General features: G+C 46.7%; 1 protein-coding gene across 3 annotated transcripts; it reads left to right on the forward strand.

The window, feature by feature from the left end:
- The first annotated feature begins 2 nt into the window (after positions 1-2).
- Positions 3-23,908, forward strand: Psph (phosphoserine phosphatase). 3 transcript variants are annotated; one of them, XM_052167757.1, is made up of 8 exons: positions 3-288; positions 9,184-9,271; positions 9,381-9,607; positions 17,326-17,482; positions 18,214-18,348; positions 19,805-19,950; positions 22,807-22,955; positions 23,577-23,908. In XM_052167757.1, the coding sequence occupies exons 4-8, from the start codon at positions 17,343-17,345 to the stop codon at positions 23,682-23,684; spliced, it is 678 nt and encodes a 225-aa protein (XP_052023717.1). In that variant the 5' UTR covers positions 3-288; positions 9,184-9,271; positions 9,381-9,607; positions 17,326-17,342; the 3' UTR covers positions 23,685-23,908. The 3 variants fall into 3 exon arrangements, with proteins under 3 accessions (XP_052023717.1, XP_052023719.1, XP_052023718.1); XM_052167759.1 differs by lacking the exons at positions 3-288; positions 9,184-9,271 and adding an exon at positions 12,407-12,517 and having other exon boundaries at positions 9,493-9,607; XM_052167758.1 differs by lacking the exons at positions 3-288; positions 9,184-9,271; positions 9,381-9,607 and adding an exon at positions 17,017-17,080.
- The last annotated feature ends 1,439 nt before the right edge of the window (positions 23,909-25,347 follow it).

Consider the following 25,347-nt stretch of genomic DNA (forward strand, 5'->3'; position numbering starts at 1 on the left):
GTCATTGCGCATCCGAGAAACTTGTTCTCCGGTAATCGGCACTCCGAATCCTAAGGTTCCGTTGTGGTCGCCGCCCATCGTCGCGGTTCCGCGCTTTAAGGATTGCAGCGTGGCGGTTGCGCGGGCCCGCTGTGCAGGAAAAGTCCTACAGGTCGTGTGTGAGGGATGCGTCGGCCTCAGCACTCGACTGGGCGTGACAGGAAGCAGAGACGTCGGCCTCTATTTGCGGGGTGTCTCTAGCTACCGGACTCCGGGATGCTTCCCTCATACTCTCGCGAGGTTTCCCAGGTTCAGTTTTCTTGCCTGTTTTAATCCGTAAATGTGGGAACACAGAAAATGGACCCTTCCCCTGCACCCTGGTCGTTTTGAGACCCCGGGTGTTGACGGGAGGAGTACGCTAGGTAGAAAGTACTAGGTGGCTTTAGGAGTGGTGCAGTGGGCGTTGAGGATCAAGGATCAGCCTGTTCTTCGGGCCCAGGCCAAGAGGTTGGAAGACACAGGGTGATTTTTGTTTTCTTAATGTTTTAAAATATGAGACAAGCCGGGCGGTGGTGGCACACGCCTGTAATCCCAGCACTTGGGAGGCAGAGGCAGGCGGATTTCTAAGTTCGAGGCCAGCCTGGTCTACAGAGTGCGTTCCAGGACAGCCAGGGCTACACAGAGAAACCCTGTCTTGAAATAAATAAATAAATAAAAAGAAATAAAAAGAAATAAATAAAAAGAAATAAAAATAAATAAATAAAACAAAAAATAAATAAATAAAAAGAAACAGATAATGAATCCTTGTTTCACTCTGTGTCCCGGCTGCACAGATCACTGTCCAGCACCGACTGGTATCTAACTTGTAGCAATCCTCCTGCTTCAACTTCCAAAGTGGTACGAGCTACTAAACCTGCTACAATCTAATAACATGGCTGAATAGTGGTGCCCAGCCTTTAAAAGCATTCCTTTAAATATTTTTTTTTTAAAAAGAAGAATATTAAGTGTATAAATGTTTTCCCTGCCTGTGTGTTGATCACTTACTTATAATTATGTAAATGCTGAATTTTTAAACATGTATTTGAACATGAATCAGTCCACACAGATGACAGCTCATAACGCCATTGGATATATTCTACTGAGCTCTCCTGAATGAAGGCTTTGGCATTTTGATAGGAGTAAGAAATTCTCATTCCCCTCAACATCTGTGTGATCCTCATTCCGGGAATGATGCAGAGCCAGGCATCGCCACACATGCCTTAAATCCCAGAACACGGGAGGCAAGCAGATCTCTGTGAGTTCAAGGCCAACCTGGTCTGCACAGCACGTTCCAGGCCAGCCATGACTATTTAGCAAAACCCTGTCTAAAGAACACAGAACTGAGTATGGAGCTCAGTGGTTGAGGGCTGGGTTAGCAGGTGCAAAGGTCCTGAACACAGGAAATTTAAAAAGGAAAGAGAACCAACCAGAATGTGGCTGACATTTAGCTATTCCCAAACCTCTGCTCTTCTGGCGGCGGTAATATGCTAGTATCATGATTTTAAGTAGGTCTGTAGATTTGACAATCACAAAAGCTGTGCATATGATATGTGGCATGCAGAAGACTTGTGTTTACTTATATAGACCACTTGGTCTATCTGTCACTATATATATTGGCATGCAGTTTCACTATTGTTGCTGGTAAATGAGGCAGAGGGAGACTCCAGAGTCGGTTGTCTGCTTATAAAGTAGAGAACAGAACACGTAGATATTGGATTGAGTTGGAAAATTAAAGACTGCCCAGGAAAACTCAGTGTTGACACTGGTAATACTTAGTATTATAGTCCTTGAAACATTAGTGAAGAATATATTAGAGCTTTTTTATTTGTTTGTTTTTGATTTGGTTTGTTTTTGAGATAAGATTTCACTATACAAACAAGGCTAGCCTTGAACTCCTGGATCCTCCTGCCTCTACCTACCTCCTATTTATCTACCTATCTATCTATCTATCTAATGTATATAGGTGTTCTGTCTGCATGTATATCTGCATACCAGAAGAGGGCATTAGATCCCTTAGGGCTATAGTTGTGAGTTGCCATGTTAGGTGTTGAGGACCTCTGGAAGAACAGCTGCTCACTTGATCTACCTCCTACATGCAGACAGTACAGGAGTGTACCGCCACCCCTGGCTTATTCATTTTGGCTGGGAGCTTAACCTCTGAACTATGTCCCAGAGACTGTTTGTCATTCTCAACAGGGCCTATCCCAGCATCACCACATCTGGCTAGACTGTTTTTGTTTGTCTTTTTGGTCTTTTGGTTTTTCAAGACAGGGCTTTTCTGTGTAGCCCTGTCTGTCCTGGAACTTGGTCTATAGACCATGCTGGCCTCAAACTCAGACATCCACCTGCCTCGGCCTTCCAAAGTGCTGGGATTAAAGGTGAGCACCACCACATGGCTTTTTTTTTTTTTTAATAGTGGCATAATTCACTAAATAACTGCATCATAATTTATTTCACCAAGTTCCCATTGGACCAAATTTATTCTATTTTGCAATTAAAAATCTCTGTGACATTTAACATATAGGCTAAGATGTCTGTAAGATACATTGGAGGTATGTGATTGTCACATGTTTTGGTCTACCCCTACAACAACTACTCCCAGTCTTTTTAAAGAGTTTTGTTATATGAGACAGAGTCTCAAAAAGGTTTTATTACACTCATTTGTGTGTATAGGTGTTTGCATCTGTGCCAGAGTATATTTAGAGAGGTCAGAGGACTACTTTTTTTTTAAATATAATTCTTTTTTTTTCCTTCAAAATAGGGTCTCTCTCTCTCTCTCTCTCTCTCTCTCTTTCTTTCAGATTTATTTATTATATGTATGTATACTGTAACTATCTTCAGATACTCCAGAAGAGGGCATCAGATCTCATTATGGATGGTTGTGAGCCACCATATGGTTGATGGGATTTGAACTCAGAACTTTTAGAAGAGCAGTCAGTGCTCTTAACTGCTGAGCCATCTCTGCAGGTCCCAGAGGGCTACTTTGTGTGTGTGTGTGTGTGTGTGTGTGTGTGTGTGTGTGTGTGTGTGTTTGAGACATGGTTTTCCTGCGGAGCCATGGCTGTTCTGGAACTTGCTTTGTTGACCAGGCTGGCTTCAGACTCAGAGAAATCCACTTGCCTGTGCCTCCGGAGTGTTGGGACTAAAGGCAGGTGCCACCACCGCCTGGCCTGGAGGACAGATTTTAAGAGTTGGTTCTCTTCTTTGACCATATGTGTCTGTGGGATCAGATTCAGGCCACGAGGCTTGGGAGCAAGCACCCTTACCGTCTGAGCCATCTCATCCCCAGTGGGGACTTCTGTAGCCACAACTAGCCTTAACCTCACTAGTTGAAGCTGACCTAAAGTCCCGATCCTCCTGCCCTCACTCAAATTCTGGGATTTGCTTGGCCACTGTGCTTTTAATCTCAGTATTCAGGAAGCAGAGACAGGTAGATCTCTGACTTTGAGACCAACCCGGTCAGTCTACAAATCAAGTTCCTAGACATCCACAGAGATACACAGAGAACCTGGTCTCAAAAAAATTAAAACATTAAAAAAATTAAATTATTTATTTTATGATTATGAGCATTTGACCTGTTTGTCTCTATGTATTCTACTTGCATGCCTGGTGCCCTCGGAAGTCAGAAGAGTGTGGGGTCCCCTGGAACAGAGTTCCTGACACCCTTTTCTTGTCTCGGTGGCCACTGACTGCTTCTAGACCGTCCCTAATACATAAAACTAATTTGAAAATCTTTAAAAAAAAAAAACATAAGAGAGTCATAGAAATGGCCCAGCAGTTCAAAGCATGTGCTTCCCTTGCAGAAGACCCAGGTTGGTTCTCAGTACCCAGATAGTGACTCAGAATCATCCTTAACTCTGGCTCCAAGGGATCTGAATCTCACTCCTGACCTCTGAGGGCACCAGGCACACATGTGATGTTCATATATGCATCAGGCAAAACACTCAGACATAATTAGAAAAGGATTCAAAATTAATCATCACATAGCCCTAGATTTCCTAGCCATGCCTCTAACAAGTTGCTTCTGTTCTAGGATTTTTTTTTTTTTTCTTTTTTGTTTTTTTCGAGACAGGGTTTTTCTGTGTAGCCCTGGCTGTCCTGGAACTCACTCTGTAGACCAGGCTGGCCTCAAACTCAGAAATCCGCCTGCCTCTGCTTCCCAAGTGCTGGGATTACAGGCGTGCGCTACCATTGCCCGGCTAGGATTTTTTTCCTGAAGATTTATTTTATGTATATGAGTACATCACATCGTTGCTTTCTTTAATACACTGGAAGAGGGCATCAGATCCCATTACAGATGGTTGTGAGCCACCATGTGGTTGCTGGGAATTGAACTCAGGACTTCTGGAAGAGCAGTCAGTGCTCTTAACCGCTGAGCCATCTCTCCAGCCCCTGCCCTAGGATCTTATCCAGGATTGTATTTAGTGTTGTGTCTTTCAGTCTAAAGAGGTGCGCGTCCTACCACTGAACTGTAGTCCCAAACCCTGTGCTTATTTTTTTTTAATTTATATCTTTAAAAAAACTAATGGGGTTTCATGTAGTCCAGGCTGGCCTCAAATTTAGTATGTAGCTCAGGATAACCTTGTGCTGATTCTTCTGCCTCTATTTCCAGAGTGCTAGGAGTATAGTTATGTCCACACCAGATTTTGTTTTGAGTCAGGCTTACTATGTAGCCCAAGATGACCTGAAACTTGTGTAGCCAAGGCTGGCCTCAAACTGGCAGTCCTCACACCTCAGCTTCTAGAGAACTGAGATTAACAGATCTACACCACTCTCCCGCCTTGAACTTGGCCTGCATATGGAGAGGTTATTTTAAAGACTTAATTTTGTATAGTTTGATGTTTTCTAATGATTAAATTTATTTTTGGCAAGAAATATTACAGAGATGGTGTGTCCTTGTGGCTTAACGAGAGTCCTGTGATTCCAGTTTATCCCATTGGTCATGTCGTTAACTTTGGTCGTTTATTTGAAAGTCGCCACAGAGAAAAGCTGTGACTTTTTTCTCTGTGGAACTGGAGGAGAGATGGCTCAGTGGTTAAGCACACTCGCCTCTGCTCTCACAGGACGTGGGCCAGGCTCCCAGCACCACAGTAGGCAGCTCACAGCCTCTGTAACTCCCACTGCCTGCTGCAGGGGACTCTGTCACCTCTGTCTGGCCTGCACTCATGGGCGCATGCTCTCATGCAGACACATAATTTAAAAAAATATCTCTACAAATAAAATTGCTCCTCATACTCAGTCAGTACCTCGTACTCAGTCAGTACCTTGTGCCAGGTTGTATAAACATCCTGGGTCTCCCCGTGCTGCACACTCTTTAGTCCAGCGCTCCTCAGCCTTCCCAGTGCTGTGACCCTTCAGGACAGTTCCTTGTGTTGTGCTGATCCCCAGACATGACGTTGTTTTCATTGCTGCTTCATAACTGTAATTCTGCTACTGTTAGGGATCGCAATATAAATATCATATCTACAGCTCCTGTGGGGTGGGGACCCACAAGTTGAGAATCACTGTTTTAGCATTTATTAATTAGTTTGTTGTTGCTGCTGTTTCTATGACACTTATGTGTGTATTTTTTAATGTATGTGTGTTGTTTTAGATAGTCTCACTATATCCTGCTGTGTAGGACACCCTACTGTGAGTTCCTGCTTCTTCTTCCCAAATGGGGAAGTGGCATTTTTAACGATGTATTATGTGCTCTGCCTGAACTCTTCCACACTGCCATCCTGTGCCCAAACGTTGTGCAGGCGTGAGAAGAGGCGATAGGACCAGCAACAGCTGATATATTTTATTTAAATATCTGGAATGCATTTGAGAAATATGTAAAGCAGGAATAATAGCACAAACGAACCCATGCAATCATTCATATTTGTAGTCATCAAGGTTTTCCTTTTGAAATAAAAATTCCTATTGCTGTCTAGACCAAAGTGCACATGTCAAGTGCTCCATATCCTGCCTCCTTTAGTGACTTCTTTTAAAGGTGCTACCGAATGTTATTTCAAGACTCTTTTTTTAAAAGTATAGAATAGAGTTTATTCAGGGCATGGGGAGTGGAGTTGAGAGGGGTAGTAGTAGAGGCAGAGAAAGGCAGAGAGAGACAGAGACAGACAGAGGAGTAGAGGCTGACGGGGGGGGGGGTTAATGGGGAGATTGGGAAAGGGAAGCAGAGAAAGAGCAGGACGGCAAGAGCATTCAGAACTCTTTTTATTTGTTTTGTTTTGTTTTTCGAGACAGGGTCTCTCTGCGTAGCCCTGGCTATCCTGGAACTCACTCTGTAGACCAGGCTGGCCGCCAACTCAGAAATCCGCCTGCCCCTGCCTCCCAAGTGCTGGGATTACAGGCATTTCAAAACTCTTAGTTTGCCTCTGTTTTCATCTGGTTTTGGGGGTTGAGCCTAGGCAAGCCCCCTCCCTCCTCAAAGCCACCTGTGAGAATGGCTGGATGGCCTCGCTGGTAAAAGCATCTGCCACCAAGCCTCACGACACGAGTGTGACTTCTCAGGACACCCATGGTGGAAGGAGAAAATTAATTCCATAAAGTTGTCCTCTGACGGCCACGTGCTCACCGTGGAGCCCCACCCCTCAGTAATGAAATAAATGTGATGTAAGGAGTCCCATCTCCAGCGGACGCCGGGGAACTTACTGGCCCCACTTTTACAGCCATTTGTGAGCTAGTGAATTCTGGGAAGAGTGAGCTTCAAAGTCACTTCTGATCAAACACTATGGGGACCTTTCTTACTGGATTGAATTGTATAATTTGTTTGTTTGTTTGTTTGTTTGTTTTGAGACAAAGTCTCACTTCATAACTGTAGCCTGGCCTGGAGCTCACAGAAATCCACTTGCCTCTGCCTCCCTCCTAAATGCTAGGATTAAAAATTTGTGCCACTGGCCTGGAGCGTGTAGTCTGAGAGTGTCTCTGGCTCAGAGCGTGGTTGTCGTGGCGAGAAGGCTGCCTTAGCCACGGCCCCTCCTCTGCTTGGTGAAACAGATGGTCAGCACTGGAGTCTCAGGTGACCTCAGGGTGGGCTTCATTTCCTATCGGCGGCCAGTTTCCTGCAGTGTAAATATTTGGGAACCACACTCCTTACTGGGTATGCTAAACTAATGGCTGGACAAGTGACATCTGGAAGGGGACGAGCAGGACAGAACAAAATAGGTGACCACTGGACCTGGTGATTCAGGCCTGTCATTCTAGCCGCTCAGGAGGCTGAGACAGGGGGATCATCCGTTCAGGGACCGACAAGGCTACAGAGGGAGGTGAAGGCTAGCTCGGGCAAAGTAGACTCATTTTCACATTACAAAGTAATTATGAAGGCTGGGGCTGGAATGCTCACTGGGAGAACATTTGAGAGTACACAGAAAGCCCTAGGTTCATAATTCCAAGCATGCACACGCACTCTCTTTCTCTCTCCCTTCCCCTCTCCCTCCCTCCCTTCTTCCCCCCCTTTCCTTTTTTTTTTTTTTTTTTGTTGTTGTTGTTGTTTTTTGTTTTGTTTTGGAGACAGGGTTTCTCTGTGTAGCTCTGGTTGTCCCGGAACTCACACTGTAGCCCAGGCTGGCCTTGAACTCAGAAATTCACCTGTCTCTGCCTCCCAAGTGCTAGGACTAAAGGTGTGCGTCACCACTGCCCAGCTTCTTTCCCCCTCCCCCCTTTCTGTCTTTGTCCCTCAACAACTCGACCCCACTCCCAAAACCAACCAAATGGATAGATAAAACAGACACAAGGACTGAGAAGATGGCTCAGTGGTTAGAGTACTTGCCATTCGAGCCCAAGATTGGAAGTTTAGATTCGTGGACCCGGCATGAATGGGGGCCTGTCTGAAATTCACCCCCGGGGAAGGCAGGAATGTGGGCCTCGCAGCAAGTGCGCTAGGAAGCTTGTCGGTCTACAGAGCAAGTTCCAGGATAGCAGGGCTACACGGGGGAAACCCTGTCTCCACCCACCCCACCCCACCCCCGAGTTCAATAAAGGGATCCTGCCTTATGAAAAAGGTGGAAAGCAATTGAGGAGGACACCTGCCACACACACACGCACACGCAGCCGTCACACAGGAAAAGGAGCATGCTCACCACACTAGTAAACACATGAGGGAACAATCAATTACAAAGATTAAACAAACAAACAAGATAGGGGCTGGAAAGATGTCTCAGCAGTTAAGAGCGCTTGCTGCTCTCCCAGAGGACCTGGGTTTGGCTCCCAGCACCCACATGGCAGCTCCCAACCTCCTGTAACTCCTCCTCCAGAGGCGCAGATGCCCCCTTCCAGGCCTCATCAGGTGCCAGGCATGCAGGAAGTGCCAGACTTCTATGTAGACAGAGCACACATACGTATTAAATAAAAATGTTAAGGCAGGGGCAGGCCAATCTCTGAGTCTGAGGCCAGCCTGGTCTACAGAGCAAGTTCCAGGATAGCAGGGCTACATGGGGAAACCCTGTCTCCACCCACCCCACCCCACCCACCACGTTTGCGTTAAAAATAATGATTTTTACTTACATGTGTATGCATGACCCTGCATATGTACCGATGCCCCCCAGAGGCCAACAGGCATTGGATCTCACTGAGCTAATGGTGGGACCCAAACCTGGATCCCTCTATAAGAGCAGCGCACGCTCTGTGACTTCAGGGCCTTTTCCCAGCCCAGCAACCATTTTGGCTTTTTGGGGGGGAGGGGTGGTAGGGAGAACAGTATTTTAATGTTTTTTAAGACAGGGTCTTTCCAGTGGTTCAGGCTGCCCTCAAATTCATAATGTCAGGATGACTGAAGGTATGATTCCCTCTCTACCTCCTGAGTGCTAGAATTACAGGCATGTGTAATTCGGGTTTACCTGAGTTCCCTGTGACAGGAGAACCTGTGTAACAGCCATGGCTGTCCTGGAACTCTGTAGAACAGACTAGCCTCGACCACCTGTCCGCTCTGCCTCAAGAGTGCTGGGATTAAAGGCGGAGGCCACCACTGCCCCGGGATAGCAGGGCTACACGGGGAAACCAATTTTTTCACGCTACGCACTCTGCCAATTGAGTTACTTTGCCAGTGAGTCTATGTAGATTTTGTAATTCTTTTGGCACCTGCATTCCTGCAGGGGTAGCGTGGAAAATGTGGGTTTCAGAAAGGGCTCATAAGGAGCTTCGTGCATTGCAAAATCAGTACAGAGGTCCCTCGCTTCTCTCTAGTGCAGGGATCCGGCATTGGGACGCAGCTTCTGAAAGTTCGGGAGCTCTTTCGAGCCAACTTAACAAACTAGGGATCTCAGATCAAACAGTAAGTAGCTCTGTAAGGCGCCGAGCCCCTTGGAAGAGGTTGGGGGCGGGATCGGGAAGCCCCGCCCCTGGGGGCTGGACCAAGGCGGCCTTCCAACCCGGTTTTGCAGAGCTGAGATCTGGCTTCTCCAGTTGGAAGCGCACATGCCAAACTGCTCTGGAGTCGCCGGAGGCATCAGCAGATCCCAGACCAGCCTTGAGTGAGGGCGGTGATCTGCCTTACGGGTCCCCTCACTCAGGACGCAGTGCTCGCACGTTGCAGCAGCTCCAGACCTCACTGCTGCCGGAAAGTTGCAGGTACCGGAACCAAGAAGACCAGCCTGGCCCAGGAACCGCGGTGAGTTCCCCGCTCGCACCAGTCTGCCCTGGGTCCAGCTTTCTGATGCACCGGTACTGGCTCTGCCATGGCTGTCCCCTCTCTGATTCTTTATTGGCTAGGTAGATTCTGTCCTGGGACCCCAAGGCTGGTTCATATTTTAGATAGCTTCACTTTTTTCCATACTCTACGACAAACCGCCCGAATGAATGATGCAATCTGGCCCAGGAGAAGCATCTGTAGATAAGAAAACTCTCCAAACCGGGAGCTGAAGTGGCTTGACTCTGCCATCGTTTCCATTAGAAATAGAATTTGAAATAAACAACCAGATACAGTTATAAAGGAATAGATTTAATTTGGATGTTAATGCTTTCATTCATTACATTTGTTCGTTTTTTTAAAAGTATGTGTGTGTGTGTGTGTGTGCGCGCGCGTGCGCGCGTACCTTCAGAGGCCAAAGGTATCAGATCCCCAAGAGCTGGAGTTACAAAAAGTTGTGAACTGACCCCTGAGACCCAGGTGGGTGCTGGGTAGCAAACTCCTATTCTCTGCAAGAACAGCAAGCAAGCGTAACCACTGAGCCATCTCTCTCCAGCTCCAGCCACGATTATACTTTCTTTATATGAATCTTACATATTATGTTTACTTGTGTGTGTGTGTATTAGCACAGGCTGGCCTGGAACTCTTGATCCTCTTCCATTTCACAAGTGCTTAAAGCTTACAGGTTGGGTTGGTGGACATTTGGGCAATCACACCTCAAAACACCTGTGAAAATGTTTCTCACCAACCAGCCTTCCTTTTTCTTGGTGACTCTCTAAGAGCAGGGGTGCTGGGGCTTGAAAGTCTGTGTTTAACCTACAAGAAATTTGCTGCAGTTTTTGCACCCAGCAGTGCATGTGAGTACTGGCTATGATATGTCCTCAGTATTTGTATCTTCGCTCAGATTCTCCCCATTTCTTACATAGCTTCATTTTTGAAAGGGGTAGTCTTTTTTTTTTTTTTTTTTTTTTTGAGACAGAGTGTGTGTAGCCCAGGCTGGCCTGAAACTTGAAAATTCTTTCTGTACTCCAGGCTGGTTTAAATTTGCAACAATCCTGCTGCCGTAGACTCAGGCCTGTTCTTTGATATTTCAAGACAAGGGTCCTCTGTGTAGCCCTGGGTGTCCTGGAACTCCCTCAGAGCTCTGCCTGCCTCTGCCTTCTGAGTGCTGGGATTAAATGTCTGTGCCACCACTGCCAGGGCTTTTTTTTTTTTTTTTTTTTTTTTCAAAGACACCGTTGTTGTTCGCCTGCTTGGAACCTGCCAATGTTTTTTTCTAATGGTGTGTGTGTGTGTGTGTGTGGTGTGTACCCCCATATGCAAGTGCTATGGTGCTTGTGTGGAAGTCAGAAGACAACTTTGAAATCAATTCTTTTTCTAGACTATTCTAGGTTCTGGAATTTGAACTCTGGTCATCAGATATGCACGGCATTTGACCATCCCCAAGCTTTTTAAAAACCATCATTCTACCAATTAAACTTAGATTGGACTCTAGCTGTGTGAGCCGTTTTCCTAACCCCCACCTTGATTTTTTTTTTTTTTTTTTTTTGAGAAAGGCGCTTGCAGTAGTAGAGCCTGGGTTTAAATTTAATACCTCTGCCTTTATTCTCCTGTCTGCTGAGGTTCTGGACATGTACCTGTGTGTCCAGATATTTGCAGTTTTATTTATTTATTTATTTATTTATTTAGTGACTTTTTTTTTTTTTGAGACAGGGTTTCTCTGTGTAGCCCTGGCTGTCCTGGAACTTACTCTGTAGATCAGGCTGGCTTCGAACTCAAGTTATTTGCCTGCCTCTGCTTCCCAAGTGCTAGGATTAAAGCTTTGCACCACCACTGCCTGGTTTAAAAATATGTATGTATTGTTACTGTATGGATGGGTGTGGACCCAGGTGAGCCGCGGTGCACCCGTGGAAATCAGAGGGTGACTTTCAGGAGTCAGGTCTCTCCTTTCACCAAGGCATCTTTCTCTACGGAGCTACGTTGCCAATCCCGGAATCGTCGTTTCCCCAATTGTAATTAGTAGATTAAGTTATCTTGTGGTATTGGGTGTGGCCCGAGGAGCAGTGTACCCCACTGCTGAGCCACACCTACAGTTTAGCTCCTCTCCCCTTATTCTGTAGTTTCCAGTTTTTGAGACAGGATTAAAACTCAGAACAATTCTCCTGCCTCAGGCTTCTTTAACTCCTTTAAGGTTGAACTTTCAGGGCTGAGGTATCGCACGCCTACACGTGTGTCTCATCCTGAAGGCAGCAGGGACTATCAGGTGTGCTGCAGACTCCAGTTGGCTTGTTCTGTAGCTGTGTGTTGTTCTCGAAGCAGGCCCTCTACCTGAACCTTCTCCTTGTAATCTGCTCATGGGTTTGGTGACTCCTGGATGAGGCAGAGCAGAAGCCACAGGCAAGGCCGTAGTTACTTCTCTGCAGTGCCCCAGCATTCCAGAGGGAGCAGTTTTAGGAAACTCTGGGTTTGAACCATTTTACTAGGAGGTCAGTCAGTCCCTTTCCCTCCTTTTCTTTTGGACAGTCTCAATCCAGGCTTGCCGTGAACCATAAACTCCCTATGTAGCCTTGAACTTCTGACCTTCTGAACTGATTCTGCCCCTGAGTGCTGGCATTACAGGTGTAGGTCATCAACTGTGATTTATGCGATTCAGAGGGCAGAAGCCCTGGCTTGCTGTGTGCTAGCCAAAAGCTTTACCAACTGGGCCGCAGTCCTTAGCCCCTCCTACCACCTTGCCAGTCTGTTCCTGAGTGTTCATTTTTGTCATGTTTTGTTTTTTAGTCTCTTGCAAAACCCACAGATCTTCCTTTAAAAACCTCCAAGCTGAGGTTTATGGTGCATTTTTTAACCAACAAAGGAGGGGGAAGGTAAAGACTGCGGCCCTGGAGAATCGTGAGTAACAGATGGAACCAACAGTACAAGCTTTGGTTCCAAGGCTTGCCTGCGAGCTAACCTCCTCGCCTGAGCAGACAGTGCTGTCTGTTGGTTTTCGGATGTGTCTGAGTGGCTAGAGCGCATGTGTGACCCGTGCTGTGCCCACATACGTGTTTCTGTGCCACTTGCATGGCTGGTGCCTGAAGAGACAGAAGAGGGATCAGAGCCTCTGGAACTGGAGGGATAGTCGGTTGTGAGCTACCATATGGGTTCTGGGATCAATATCATAGCCCCTGGAAGAGCAGCCAGTGCTCTTAACTGGTGAGCCATTTCTCCAGCCCCCACTTTTAAAATTTTATTTATTTATTTATTTACTTATTTATTTGGCAAAGTCTCCTTCTGTATTCTAGCTTGGACTGGAATTCACAGGAACCTTCCTGCCACAGCCTCCTTAGTTTTGACATTTCAGATATGAATTACCGTGCGTGACTTGAATAGCTAGCTTTCTTTCTCAAAATGATTTGTTCATTTTGCCTGTATGGTGGCACACACTTTAATCCCAGCACTTGTGGTGCAGAAGCAGGTGGATCACTGTGAATTCGAGGCCAGCCTGGTCTACGCAGTGAGTTCTAGAACAGCCGGGTCAATGGAGAGATGTTGGCTTATTCATTTTACTATGTTCGTCCTAACCCTTCCAACTCCCCAACACTGTGAGAAAAGGAGGAAGGTTAGAGTTGCTATTTATTTATTTGTTTGTTTGTTTGCTTGCTTATCTGAGTACACTGTAGCTGTCTTCAGACACCCCAGAAGAGGGCATCAGATCCCATTACTGATGGTTGTGAGCCACCATGTGGCTGCTGGGAATTGAACTCAGGACCTCTGGAAGAGCAGTCGGTGCTCTTAACCACTGAGCCATCCCTCCAGCCCAGCAAGTCCAATCTTTGTCATTAAACTATCTTTTAACTTCTCTTTTTGCTCATGAGCAGTTGACAAACCTCAACAACAGCAGCCGAGGGTAGCATCAGGAAGTGACACCCACCTTCATCTTCTGGGTGCCTCTCGCCCTTCTTGGAGCCCGGGCATTTATACCCTCTCCAGAGTTCCCAGAATTAAATTGTCCGGAGCTGGCAAAAATCGTGTCCCTGCTAGAGCAAGAGACAATCATAGTGAACGTCTGTGGACAAACTGAAGCAGCCCCGTATTCCACACCAGGCAATAAAACACAAACAGATTCATCTAACATAACTGGGTTTTTAACAAAATCAAACCACCTACAACACAGAAGGACCATAGCTCAAAAAAAAAAAAAAAAAAAAAAAGACATTTCATGTGTAGGAAGGTTTGCCTGCCCTGTTGTATGTGTACAACTAGCATTCAGTGCCCTGTGAACAGGTATGAGTCACCGTGGAGATCCTGGCAACTAAACAAACCCTGGTCCTCGGCAAAAACAAGTGCTTTTGACTGCTAAGCAATTTCTCTAGCTCTCTGTTTCTTTTGTAAATTTACATTTTAAAAAGTATGTATGTGTGTGTGTATGTACGTGCACTTAGCACTTTTAACACCAAGACATCCTTCCAGCCCTGATTTTTTCTCCTTAAATATTTTATTTATCTAAACATTTTTCCATTGATTGATTGATTTGTGTGTGTGTGTGTGTGTGTGTGTGTGTGTGTCTTGGTGGGTGCATGGGTGTCATGGTACATTGTGGAAGTCAGAAGACAACATTAAGAGTCAGTTCTCTCCCTGTAGGGTATCGGTCCTGTTGACAAGTTGGACTGGCTGCAGACTCCTGTATCTCCACTGTGCCCTCTCGCTCACCCACAATAGCTGTTTAATTAATCATAAAAAGGAAGTGGCCAGGTGCAGTGCTGTATGCCTGTAATCTTAGCACTTTAGCTAAGGCATGAAGGTCTTACATTCAGCACAGCCTAGGCAGGTTGCCCGCGAAGAGTTCCATACCAGCCTGGGCTACCTGGCTGGTACAATCTTCTGCAACAACAACAAAAGCTGGCCAAGAACCTTTCCCCTACTCCAGAGCAGGTCTTTGACATGGATCTGGAAACTTCCCACAGTCTCTTGTGCACTGTCTAGGGATCCTGATTTTCTCTGATGTGCTCAGCCTCTGTGGCCACTTTAAGGACTTATTTTATTTTGTGTATGTGTACCACACTCCCACTGGCGCATGAAGACGCCAGAAGGCAGCCCTGGGCTTCCTGGGAGCAGAGCAGCCGCGTGGGTGCTGAGCCCGGAGCCTGGGTGTTCTGTAGGAGCAGCAAGTGCACTTACCCATGAGCCTCTGCTGCTCCAGGCTCACTGTGCTCACCTTCACTGCCCTTTGTTTTGAGGCAGGGTTTCTCCTAGTCCTGTTAGCCCCGAACTCTTATTTTTTCTTGAGACAGGGTTTCTCTGTGTAGCCCTGGCTGTCCTGGAACTCACTCTGTAGACCAGGTTAGCCTCGAACTCATGAGATCCTCCTGCTTCTGTCTCCTGGGTTCTGGGATTCACAATGTGCACCACCGTTGCCTGGAGGGTCCTGACCTCCTGATCCTGTTTTTCTACCTTTGGTGCTGGGCAGGTAGCCCCACAGCAGCACCCCTGCTGTTATCTGTTTTAATGCAGATAAAATCCATCTTTGAAGATGAGAAGTCAGTGAAGCAGATGGTGATTAGGTGCGGAAGGGCTGCCACCTGTTTGAGCAAGGAGATTCTTTTTCCCCTTTCACCCATTTCAGGCCTAAATCCAGCCTTGAAGGAAACGTGTGTTTTCATTTTGGAGCCCTGGTTCTGAAGGGCTTATCAGCACACTTTTAAAATCAAGTCGAAGGGACCCATGGCCCAGCTGGAGCCCAGTCTGCACCACAGAAGGCCAAGCAGCATAGAAGCTATGGGTGGGCCTGGGCCTGTGTTTGAGCACAGACCTTTCTGGCTACACTCTCTCCAGCCCTTCTCCCAAAGGCCAGGTGTGAAGTAGGTTTCAGAGTCCGGTTCCCAGCAGTGACTTTTCTTTCTCTCTGTGAAGGTCTAATGCACACAGCTTACATTGAAGGAACTGAACTTAGCATGTGCTTTCCCTAGAGCCAAGGATGTTTTGTTTAAAGATTTATTTTACATTATGTGTCTGAGTATTTACCTGCCTGCATGTATGTGTGTGTGTGTGTGTGTGTGTGCATCCTGGTGTCGGGGATCTCTGGAACCAGAGTTACAGACAATTGTGGGCTGCGGTGTGGGTGCTGGGAATTGAACTCCGGTCTTCTAGCAGAGCAGCCTGGGCTCTTTATCACTGAGCCATCTCTCCAGACCCACCCCCACTTGTTTGTTTGTTTGTTTGTTTATAGACTAGTCTTACGGTGTAGCACCTGCCTAGCTTTGGGCTCATGATTCTCCTGCCTCAGCCTCCTTAGTGCTGGGAACACAGGTGTGCCTCACCATCCCATCCATAACTGCTTATCTATTTACTTTCTTATTTAGAGATTGGATCTCTAGCCCAGGCTTGCCTTCACCTTATTGACTCAAACTCATCATATACCTCAGGATAACTCCTGATCCTCCTCCCTCCCCTCCCTAGTGCAGAGATTGCAAACACAGGCGTGCACTGCCATACCAGCCTCCCTGGAATGCTGGGACCATCTTAAGGACCTTTGGGTTTCCTCCCAGGTTCCACGCCTGACTTGGCGTCCTGTTCTCACTGGTTCTGAGGCTCCGGGTCCCGCCGGCCATTCTGTCACCATCTCTCCAGTTCTCACACACTCCACCTTCCTGGCTGGCTTTCCCTCAAGCTGGGCCTCGTGCCCTGCTCAGTTGACTCACACGATGGATTTGGGGAACACCTTGCCTGCCTGCTTGCCTGGTTTCTTTGTTGTGTTAGTGTGTGAGTGTGGGGGTCGAGGAACTTTTTGAGATTCCTCTCTTCACCTCCACCATGTGGCTTCCAGGCACTGAGGCTTGGCTGCAGGCTCCTATCCCTGTGGATCAACACTCCACCACCATTCTTGTTTGAGACAGGGTCTGGTGTAGCCCAGGCTGGGCCTCAAACTTGCTATGTAGCTAAAGATGAGCTGAAACTCCACCTCCCCCTCTGTGTATATGTATGTGTGTGTGTGTGTGTGTGTGTGTGTTAAGACAGGCCATTCTGGAACGCACTCTGTAGACCAGGCTGGCCTCAAACCTAAGAGTTCAGCCTGTTTCTGCCTCCTGAGTGCTGGGACTAAAGGTGTGTGCAACCACTGCTCAGCAACTCTCTTTTTAAAAAATTATTGTAGCCGGCGGTGGTGGCGCACGCCTGTAATCCCAGCACTCTGGGAGGCAGAGGCAGGCGGATTTCTGAGTTTGAGGCCAGCCTGGTCTACAGAATGAGTTCCAGGACAGCCAGGGCTTTACAGAGAAACCCTGTCTCGGAAAAAAAAAAAAAAAAACAAAATCCAAAAAAAAAAAAAAAAAAGGAAAAAAGTTATTGTTGCTATTTTTTATTTTTATTTAGGTGTGTGTGTGCACTCGCGCATGTGTGTGTGTGTGCACGCGAGCGCGACAGAAGAGGACTATGGATCCCTTGGAGCTGGATTACAGGTGGTTGTAGCTGCCTGAGGTGGGTGCTGGGAACTGGACTTGGGTCCTTTGGAAGAGCCACAAGCACTCTTAACTGTGGAACCATCTCTTCAGCCCCAGTCCTCCTGCCTCCACTCCCCAAGAGCTAAGATCTCAGGCATACACCACTGCTCCTGACTTAGGGGGTCCTGGGGTGAAACTCAGGGCTTCATCCACGCTGGCCAAGCACTGCTACTGAGCCACACCCCCAGTCCCTTTAAGCCCATTTCTCTTTTTCTCTTATAGGAGGAAAACTTCCCAGGATGGTCTCCCACTCTGAGCTGAGGAAGCTCTTCTGTTCGGCGGATGCAGTGTGCTTTGACGTTGATAGCACCGTCATCAGAGAAGAAGGGATTGATGAGCTGGCCAAATTCTGTGGTGTGGAGGCCGCAGTGTCTGAAATGTATGAACTGTCTGTGTTCCCTTTATGATATGGTAGAGTTCACCTTAAAAAAATGACTGGGTGAAAGGCTGGGTTAGGGTCTCAGTCCTAGGTTCTGGTTTTGGCCCAGTGCTGAGACAAAGCACTAGGCGTTTCCTCCCGCCGTCTAGAACTGAATAGTACTGTCTTCGTTATCCATCTGCAAACATTCCAGCAGTGCAAAGGAAGCAAAACAACAGGGTTGTCTCTGCAGAGGAGCCACATTCTTAGGCAGCCTGGGGAAATGATTAATCCAAGAAGATCACCCCCGGGCTCTGAACACCCAGGGCCTCCTGGTTGAGAGTGCAGCCTTACCGCTTCAGTGGCAAGAGACCCAGGCTAGAACCTTCTATCCCTTCTCTTCGCTCTCCCCACTGTACCGCAGTGATAGCTACCTGAGTAACGGCTGGCTGTCAGCTGCTCGGCTGCATTTGTTGCGAGAGCTTTCGGCCTTTGCTTGCTCTCTTGGTAATAAAAGCTCACAGTTTGCAAGCAGGGTGCTTGTGTATGGGATGTGTGGGCTCGCAGTACACGTCCGAAGGTCAGTGGGGTTCTCAAGTGCTCCTGTACACAGCACACAGCATGTCTGTGGAGTTGGGCTTGTGGCACTACCTTCTTCCTGATGGTGATCACAAGGTCCTGGCATGGGAAGGCATGTTGACTTCTCAAGGACCCCAATGGCAGCTGGCCTGATCCTTGGGTCTTCGTCCTAGGACACGGAGAGCCATGGGAGGAGCGTTGCCCTTTAAAGACGCGCTCACTCAGCGCCTGGCACTGATCCAGCCCTCCAGGGACCAGGTACAGAGGCTCCTAGCTGAGCACCCGCCACACCTGACACCCGGCATAAGGTAAGCACACTGGCTTCCTACCAGCTTGGGGCTGGCGAGGCTCTTTCCTCCCGAGAGGATGCTCCTGTTGGGCTGCCTTCCATGAGGCTGTCTCGCTGACGTGTGCTCTTACTGTACCCCCTGCTCTTGCTCCTGTCTGTCCTCCCACATTCCCCAGACCTCTCTAGGGTTTCGTAATCTTAGTGTTTCGGTACAATGGTTACCCAAAGCAGAAAAGCTCCTCCCATTAATTGCTAAGTGCAGCTGGAAAAGCATGTATAAAGCATGTATAAAGCATGTATAAAGCAAAGAATGGTGGTACCCATTTGTAATTCTAGGACTCAGGAGGCTGAGACAGGAGGATCATGACTTCAGGGCCAGCCTGGGCTACAGAGCGAGACCTTGTCTCAGTACACACACACACACACACACACACACACACATTGGATGTCTGTGTGACATATCCTTGTACTTGTAGCACATGGAAGGTCAGGGTAGGTTATTAGAAATTCAAAATAAACCACAGATGAATAATATCCTATCTCAAAAGCAGCCAGCGAAACAGATAAGCCAGCAAAAAGAGCCAAGACCAGCTGTGGTGGTTCACATCTGAAATATTCATCCTGAGACGGCCTGGGTTCAATTCCCAGCACCTACATGATGGCTCACAACTGTCTGTAAGTCCAGTTCCAGGGGATCTGGCCCCCTCACACAGACAGACAGACATGAAGGCAAAGCACCAATGCACACAAAATAAAAATAAGTAAATCTTTAAGATGAATAATAATTATTGTTATTGTTGTTATTATAATTCATGTAACTTTTTTTTTTTATTTTGTTTTTTGGATTTGGCTTTTTTGAGACAGGGTTTCTCTGTATAGCCCTGGCTGTCCTGGAACTCACTCTGTAGACCAGGCTGGCCTCGAACTCAGAAATCCGCCTGCCTCTGCCTCCCAGAGTGCTGGGATTACAGAGTGCTGGGATTACCTGGCTATAATTCACGTAACTCTTAACCCTTAACCCTGGCCGAGACTGGATGACGGTTGAGAGTTCAAGGCCAGTCTGGTTACATAGCAAGAATCTGTCTTAAAAACAACAACTAACCAAACCAAAGACAATGTAAATGACAGCCACACAACAATAACAGGAAACACAATAACACAACCAAGGAAAACACAAGTGGGTACATAAATGAAAGGGTATTTGATACTGAGCATGCAGAGAGGTTTCTGACTTCAGAATGGCCGCTCTGACCGGCTACAAGCTCAGTAAAGGAATTTTATTTAAACACACATAACCCAAATGAACAACGCTCTACCACCAATCAAACAAAAAAGGACAAACATACAAAACGTTAATCTCATAGGTGTGATCCTTATAGACGGACCACGAGCATTGGACCTGGGCAAGTAAGCCCTCGAATCTTCCCATGTTTCCTTCCTGTAATAGGTCTGCTTGCTTCGGGGTTGTTTTGTAGGGAGCTGGTGAGCCGCCTCCAGGAGCGGCATGTCCAGGTGTTCCTCATCTCGGGTGGCTTCAGGAGCATCGTGGAGCACGTCGCTGCGAAGCTCAATATCCCAACAACCAACGTGTTTGCCAATAGGCTTAAGTTCTACTTTAATGGTAAGGTTTGAATGGTAGTGTATTTCTTTGCTTTTCTGTTCTCCTATTTAATATTCTAGGTAGTGTCCGTTGGAATGTAGCTTTAAGACTGGTGGCCCTGGGACTAAGAGTTACATGTGCTATAATAACAACAATAACAATAATAATAATAACTATTATTCATCTTAAAGCTTTACTTATTTTGTGTGCATTGGTGTTTTTGCCTTCATGTCTGTCTGTCTGTGTGAGGGGGCCAGATCCCCCAGAACTGGACTTACAGATAGTTGTGAACCATCATGTAGGTGCTGGGAATTGAACCAAGGTCCTCTGGAACAGCAGTCAGTGCTCTTAACCTCTGAGCCATCTTTCCAGCCCCACATGAATTATTCTTTTTTTTTTTTTAAAGCTTTATTTATTTCATGTATGTGATTATACTGTCTCTGTCTTCAGACACCAGAAGAGGGCATCGGATCCCATTACAGACGGTTGTGAGCTACCATGTGGTTGCTGGGAATTGAACTCAGGACCTCTGGAAGAGCAGTCAGTGCTCTTAACCACTGAGCCATCTCTCCAGCCCCGAATTATTATTTTAAAAACATTTTTATGGGGGCTGGAGAGGTCAGCGCACCAGCTGCTCTTCCAGAGGACCCTGCTTCAGTTTCTGGCACCCATATTGGAGAATCCACAGCTACCTGGACCTCCAGTTTCAGGGTATCATACTCCCCCTTCTGGCCTCTGACGGCACCAGGCACTCATGTGGTGTATAAAGCATGCAGGCAAAATACACACACATGTCAATAAATCTTCAGAACAAACCCATGTGACAACCAAATCCCCTTAGAGGCCAGAAGAGGGGATCCGCCTGCAGCTGGAATTACAGGCTGCTCTGATGTGGGCGCCAGGAACTGAGTTCAGGTCCCCTGCAAGAGCTGCCTACGCTCTGAACTGCACTTGGCAGAGCAGGCTGGGGTTGTCAGCTGTCCTGGCTTGACTCTGCGTACATATTGTCAACCGTGTGCACTTTTTTTTTACGGTAGCTGGAGCAATTTAGACCCAACAAGGAGTTGGGTTGGTGAGTTGCTGTGTGACCACTACCCTTGGGTCACCTGAGGTCACAGCTGCATTTACACCATCTCAGGAGGCTCCAGTTACACTGCACTCTTGAGATGTTGAGGCAGGAGAATGTCAATTGGAGCCCAGTTTGGGATACAGAGCAAAATCCTTGACTCTAAAAACCAGGATGAGACATGACTTAGTGGTTAAGAGTACAGGCTGTTCAGTTGGAGGACCTGACTTTGTAAGTAGAGTATTGGTTGGCAGCTCACACTAGTCTGGATTCCATACACCTGCATTCATACACATTCTCTGTCTCTGTCTCTGTCTCTCTCTCTCTCTCAAAACAATAAAAATAATCATAATAAATATGTAATGAAGAATAAATAACAAGCAGAGCACTCCGGGGCTGGGCTGGGTCCTGTTGTAGAGTTCTTGCCCAGCCTGCCTGAAGCACTGGGTTGACACAAACCCGGCAGGAAGCAGGAGGACCAGGAGTTCAAGGTCTTTGAACACCGTGTACATAGTAAGTTCCAGTACAGCCTGGGCTGTGTGAAACCGTGTCTCAAAACATGAAAACAGGGCTCTTGGCTACGTCACGGGGTAGCTGGTAATCCTTTTTTGTTTGTTTTTCCAGACAGGGTTTCTCTGTGTAGCCCTGGCAGTCCTGAAACTTGATCTGTAGACCAGGCTAGCCTTGAACTCAGATATCCTCCTGCCTCTGCTTTTGAATGGTGGGATTAAAGGCGTGCACCACCATTCCCTCCTTGGGTAGCTGGTAGTCTCACAATCAAGTGAGGACCAGTGAGAGAGCTCAGCAGATAAAGGCGCTCCCCAAAGAAGCCTGACTGGACCTCAGTTCCACATAAAGATGGAAGGACAGCTCTGCCTGCTCCCTGGTTGCCGCTGAGCCCCACTCAGATGCGCTCCGTGTCACTGATTGAAGAAAGCATACCACCTGGAAAGGGGATACCCGTGTAATCCTGGCATTGGGAAGTGTGTGTGTGGGGAAGGATTAGCAATTACAGCTCATCTTTGTCTCCATCTTTAAAAATAAAAACACAAACAAACTAAGCTAACAACAATAACAAAACCAAACAAAACCAATGAGTGAACTAGACCTGGGGACTCGTTCTTTACTTCTGGGAGGCCGAGGCTGGGGGATCGCTTCAAGTCCTACACCAGCCTGAGCTACTAAGTAGCACCCAGTCTTAAATTCACCAAACCAGCCCGAAAGCCATTAGTGAGTGTGTTAACTCCTGTAAGAATGGAAGTACACGTGGAGCTGAGGCTGGCACTCAGTTGGCAGCGAGCTTGTCTAAACCCGCCGTCTAGCCCTGGGTTCCATCCCCAGCCCTGCAACCAGGCATGAGCATGCATGCACAGCTGGGATCGGGTATGCCAGATGTGGAACCTGGAGGGTCAGACATTCAGGCTCATCCTAGGACATAGGGAGTTCAAGGATAGCCTGATCCACAGAGGATCCCATTTCAGAAAAAATAAAGTGAACCTAAGTTGGTTCCCTTCAGGTAACGTTAGCAGTATATCAATGTGGTAAGCGTGTGTATTGCTCTATTATGATGTTCCGCTGTCTCAACAAAATGGCTACACCAGAAGCTGAGGAGATGCAGCTAACTGAACTGCAGGTGACCCACTAGAGTGGCCTCCCTCCTCAGGGACAGGGGTCAGGTTCCATGCTGCGTGACTGTGCCAAGGGCTATTTCAGACTGAATACTGATATTAAAGTCCGGGTATCAGTGGTATAAACACGCTAGCCCCAGTAAAATGCCTCTGTGAATCTAATCACTTCCCCCATCTCTTCAGGTGAGTACGCAGGTTTTGACGAGATGCAGCCGACAGCCGAGTCGGGTGGGAAAGGAAAGGTTATTCGATTATTAAAGGAAAAATTTCACTTTAAGAAAATAATCATGATTGGAGATGGAGCTACCGACATGGAAGCCTGCCCTCCTGCTGTATGTATTCAAGAGTGGTTTTGGGGTTTGTTTTTTTTTAAGTTGGTATTTTATTTTCTAGGTCTGGCTGAAAGTTTACAACAGAAGTTAAATAAGAACAGTTAACTATAATAAGAACACAAAGCAACTAAAAGACATTTAATCTAGACAGTCTAGAGATATTTATTTATTTATTTATTTATTTATTTATTTATTGGTGGTTTTCCGAGACAGGGTCTCCCTGTGTAGCCCTGGCTGTCCTGGAACTCACTCTGTAGACCAGGCTGGCCTCGAACTCAGAAATCTGCCTGCCTCTGCCTCCCAAGTGCTGGGATTAAAGGCGTGCACCACCACTGCTCAGTGGGGAAGAAAACATTTAATTTAATTGATGGCTGGCTTACAGTTTTAGGGGGTTAAGTCTCTCCTCATGGTGGGGAACATGGCGGCAGGCAGGCATGCAGGTGGAGCAGTAGCTGCTGAGACATCAGAAAGCTGGAGGCAGAGAGAGTGAGACTGTGTGTGTGTGTGTGTGTATTTTAAGTATATAGGTAAATTCTCACTTGAGTATATTTTATATTTATTTTATATGTTTCTGGGTGCGCCATTTTAAGACTCTAATTGCCCCCCCCCCTTCCTTCCTAGGATGCTTTCATTGGCTTTGGAGGTAATGTGATCAGGCAGCAGGTCAAGGACAACGCCAAGTGGTACATCACCGACTTCGTTGAGTTGCTGGGAGAACTGGAGGAATGATCTCGACTCCCCACTCACCCAGAACACCTCCACCTTTTCAAAGCTCCAGTCAGGCTCCTGGGAGAGTCTAGGAGACAGCTATTGTTTTTCTACTGTAGTTCCAATATTAATATGACTACTAATTACATGGAGAGTTTTATATTCCGAATTCTTTGTGTATATTCCTACAAATATTTTACCTGGAGCTTTCTGAGGTACATAGTAAATTAAATGCTTTTACTCTAGCAACATGGATTCAGTAGTTTTAAGTGAATTTTGGGTTTCTTTTGGTATATATAGAACATTTGTGCTGGAAGATGGTGGTCCACGCCTTTAGTCCCAGCACTTGGGAGGCAGAGGCAGGCAGATCTCTGAGTTTGAGGACAGCCTGGACTACAGAGTGAGTTCCAGGACAGCCAGGGTTACACAGAGAAACCCTGTGCTGGAGAAAAGAAAGTTTTTCAGAACAGACTTGTTCAACTTTCTGTTTTCTTTTTTTTGAGACAGGGTCTTATGTAGCCTGAGCTGGCCTCGTATTCATAGAGATCCTTCTGTCTCCCAAGTACTGGCTTAAAGGTGCGTGTTGACCACAGCCAGCTGACTTGTTTAATTTTTAGTTCTGCCTCTTAGGGATTTCTGTGTCTAGTGTTTCAGGAGCTGTGAGTATGTGAGTACAAACCACCCCCACCCCCCTGCCGGGAAGAGGGTTGTTGGGGTTTCTCCGTTCACAGCACTGACACACTGCCCTGACCCCACCTCATTACCAGAAACACTGGCTCAGAGGAGAGACATCCTTTCTTCCCCTCACGTTGGCTATGGAGATACACACACACAATCTCAGCACTTAGAAGGCTGAGACAGGAGGATAGACAGTTCCAGGCCAGCCAGAGTAACAGCCTATATCCTAGAAAAAGAATAAAAATAGGTGTTGTATCTTATTAATTAATTTTGTTTGTTTTGTTTTTTGTTTTTTTGGATTTGTTTTTTTTTATTCGATATAATTTTTTATTTACATTTCAAATGATTTCCCCTTTTCTAGCCCCACACTCCCCGAAAGTCCCATAAGCCCCTTTCTCTTCCCCTGTCCTCCCATGGATTTGGTTTTTTTGAGACAGGGTTTCTCTGTGTAGCCCTGGCTGTCCTGGAACTCACTCTGTAGACCAGGCTGTCCTCAAACTCAGAGATCTGCCTGCCTCTGCCTCCTGAGTGCTAGGATTCAAGACATTTGCTGCTTATATAAAAGAACTGAGTTTAGTTCCCAGCACCCACACTGGTGGTTCCTAACTCTCTGTAACTCCAGCTCCAGAGGGATCTGTTGTCTCTGGCCTTCTCAGGTACCTCCATTCATGTGCACGGACCCACCTGCAGAAACACACATACGTACAACTGAAAATAATAAAAACAAACACTTTAACAAGTAACAATAGAAGCTTAAATAAAAGTACAAGTCTTTAAAAAATTTTTTTGATTTTGGGCCAGAAGTGATAGCTCCTGTCTGTAGCCCCAGCACACGAGGCAGAGCCAGGAGGGTCATTGGCATATTTAAGACCAACCTTGTCTATTCTATAGCCAGTGCCACAAAGCAAGACTTTTTCCAAAAAACAAAATAGGAAATAAAGGTATGTGTATGTTTGAAAAAAACATCCAACATATAAGGTTTACAAATCACAAAGAGAGAGAAACA

Source organism: Apodemus sylvaticus, chromosome 22 (genome assembly GCF_947179515.1).
Source record: "Apodemus sylvaticus chromosome 22, mApoSyl1.1, whole genome shotgun sequence".
NCBI lineage: Eukaryota > Metazoa > Chordata > Mammalia > Rodentia > Muridae > Apodemus > Apodemus sylvaticus.

Bases quoted from the DNA above. Each gene is read 5' to 3' on its own strand.
- Psph (XM_052167757.1), top strand. From the start codon at position 17,343: ATGGTCTCCCACTCTGAGCTGAGGAAGCTCTTCTGTTCGGCGGATGCA. The intron at 17,483-18,213 runs GTATGAACTGTC...TCTTCGTCCTAG, and splicing joins GAGGCCGCAGTGTCTGAAAT to GACACGGAGAGCCATGGGAG. The intron at 19,951-22,806 runs GTAAGGTTTGAA...CCATCTCTTCAG, and splicing joins GCTTAAGTTCTACTTTAATG to GTGAGTACGCAGGTTTTGAC.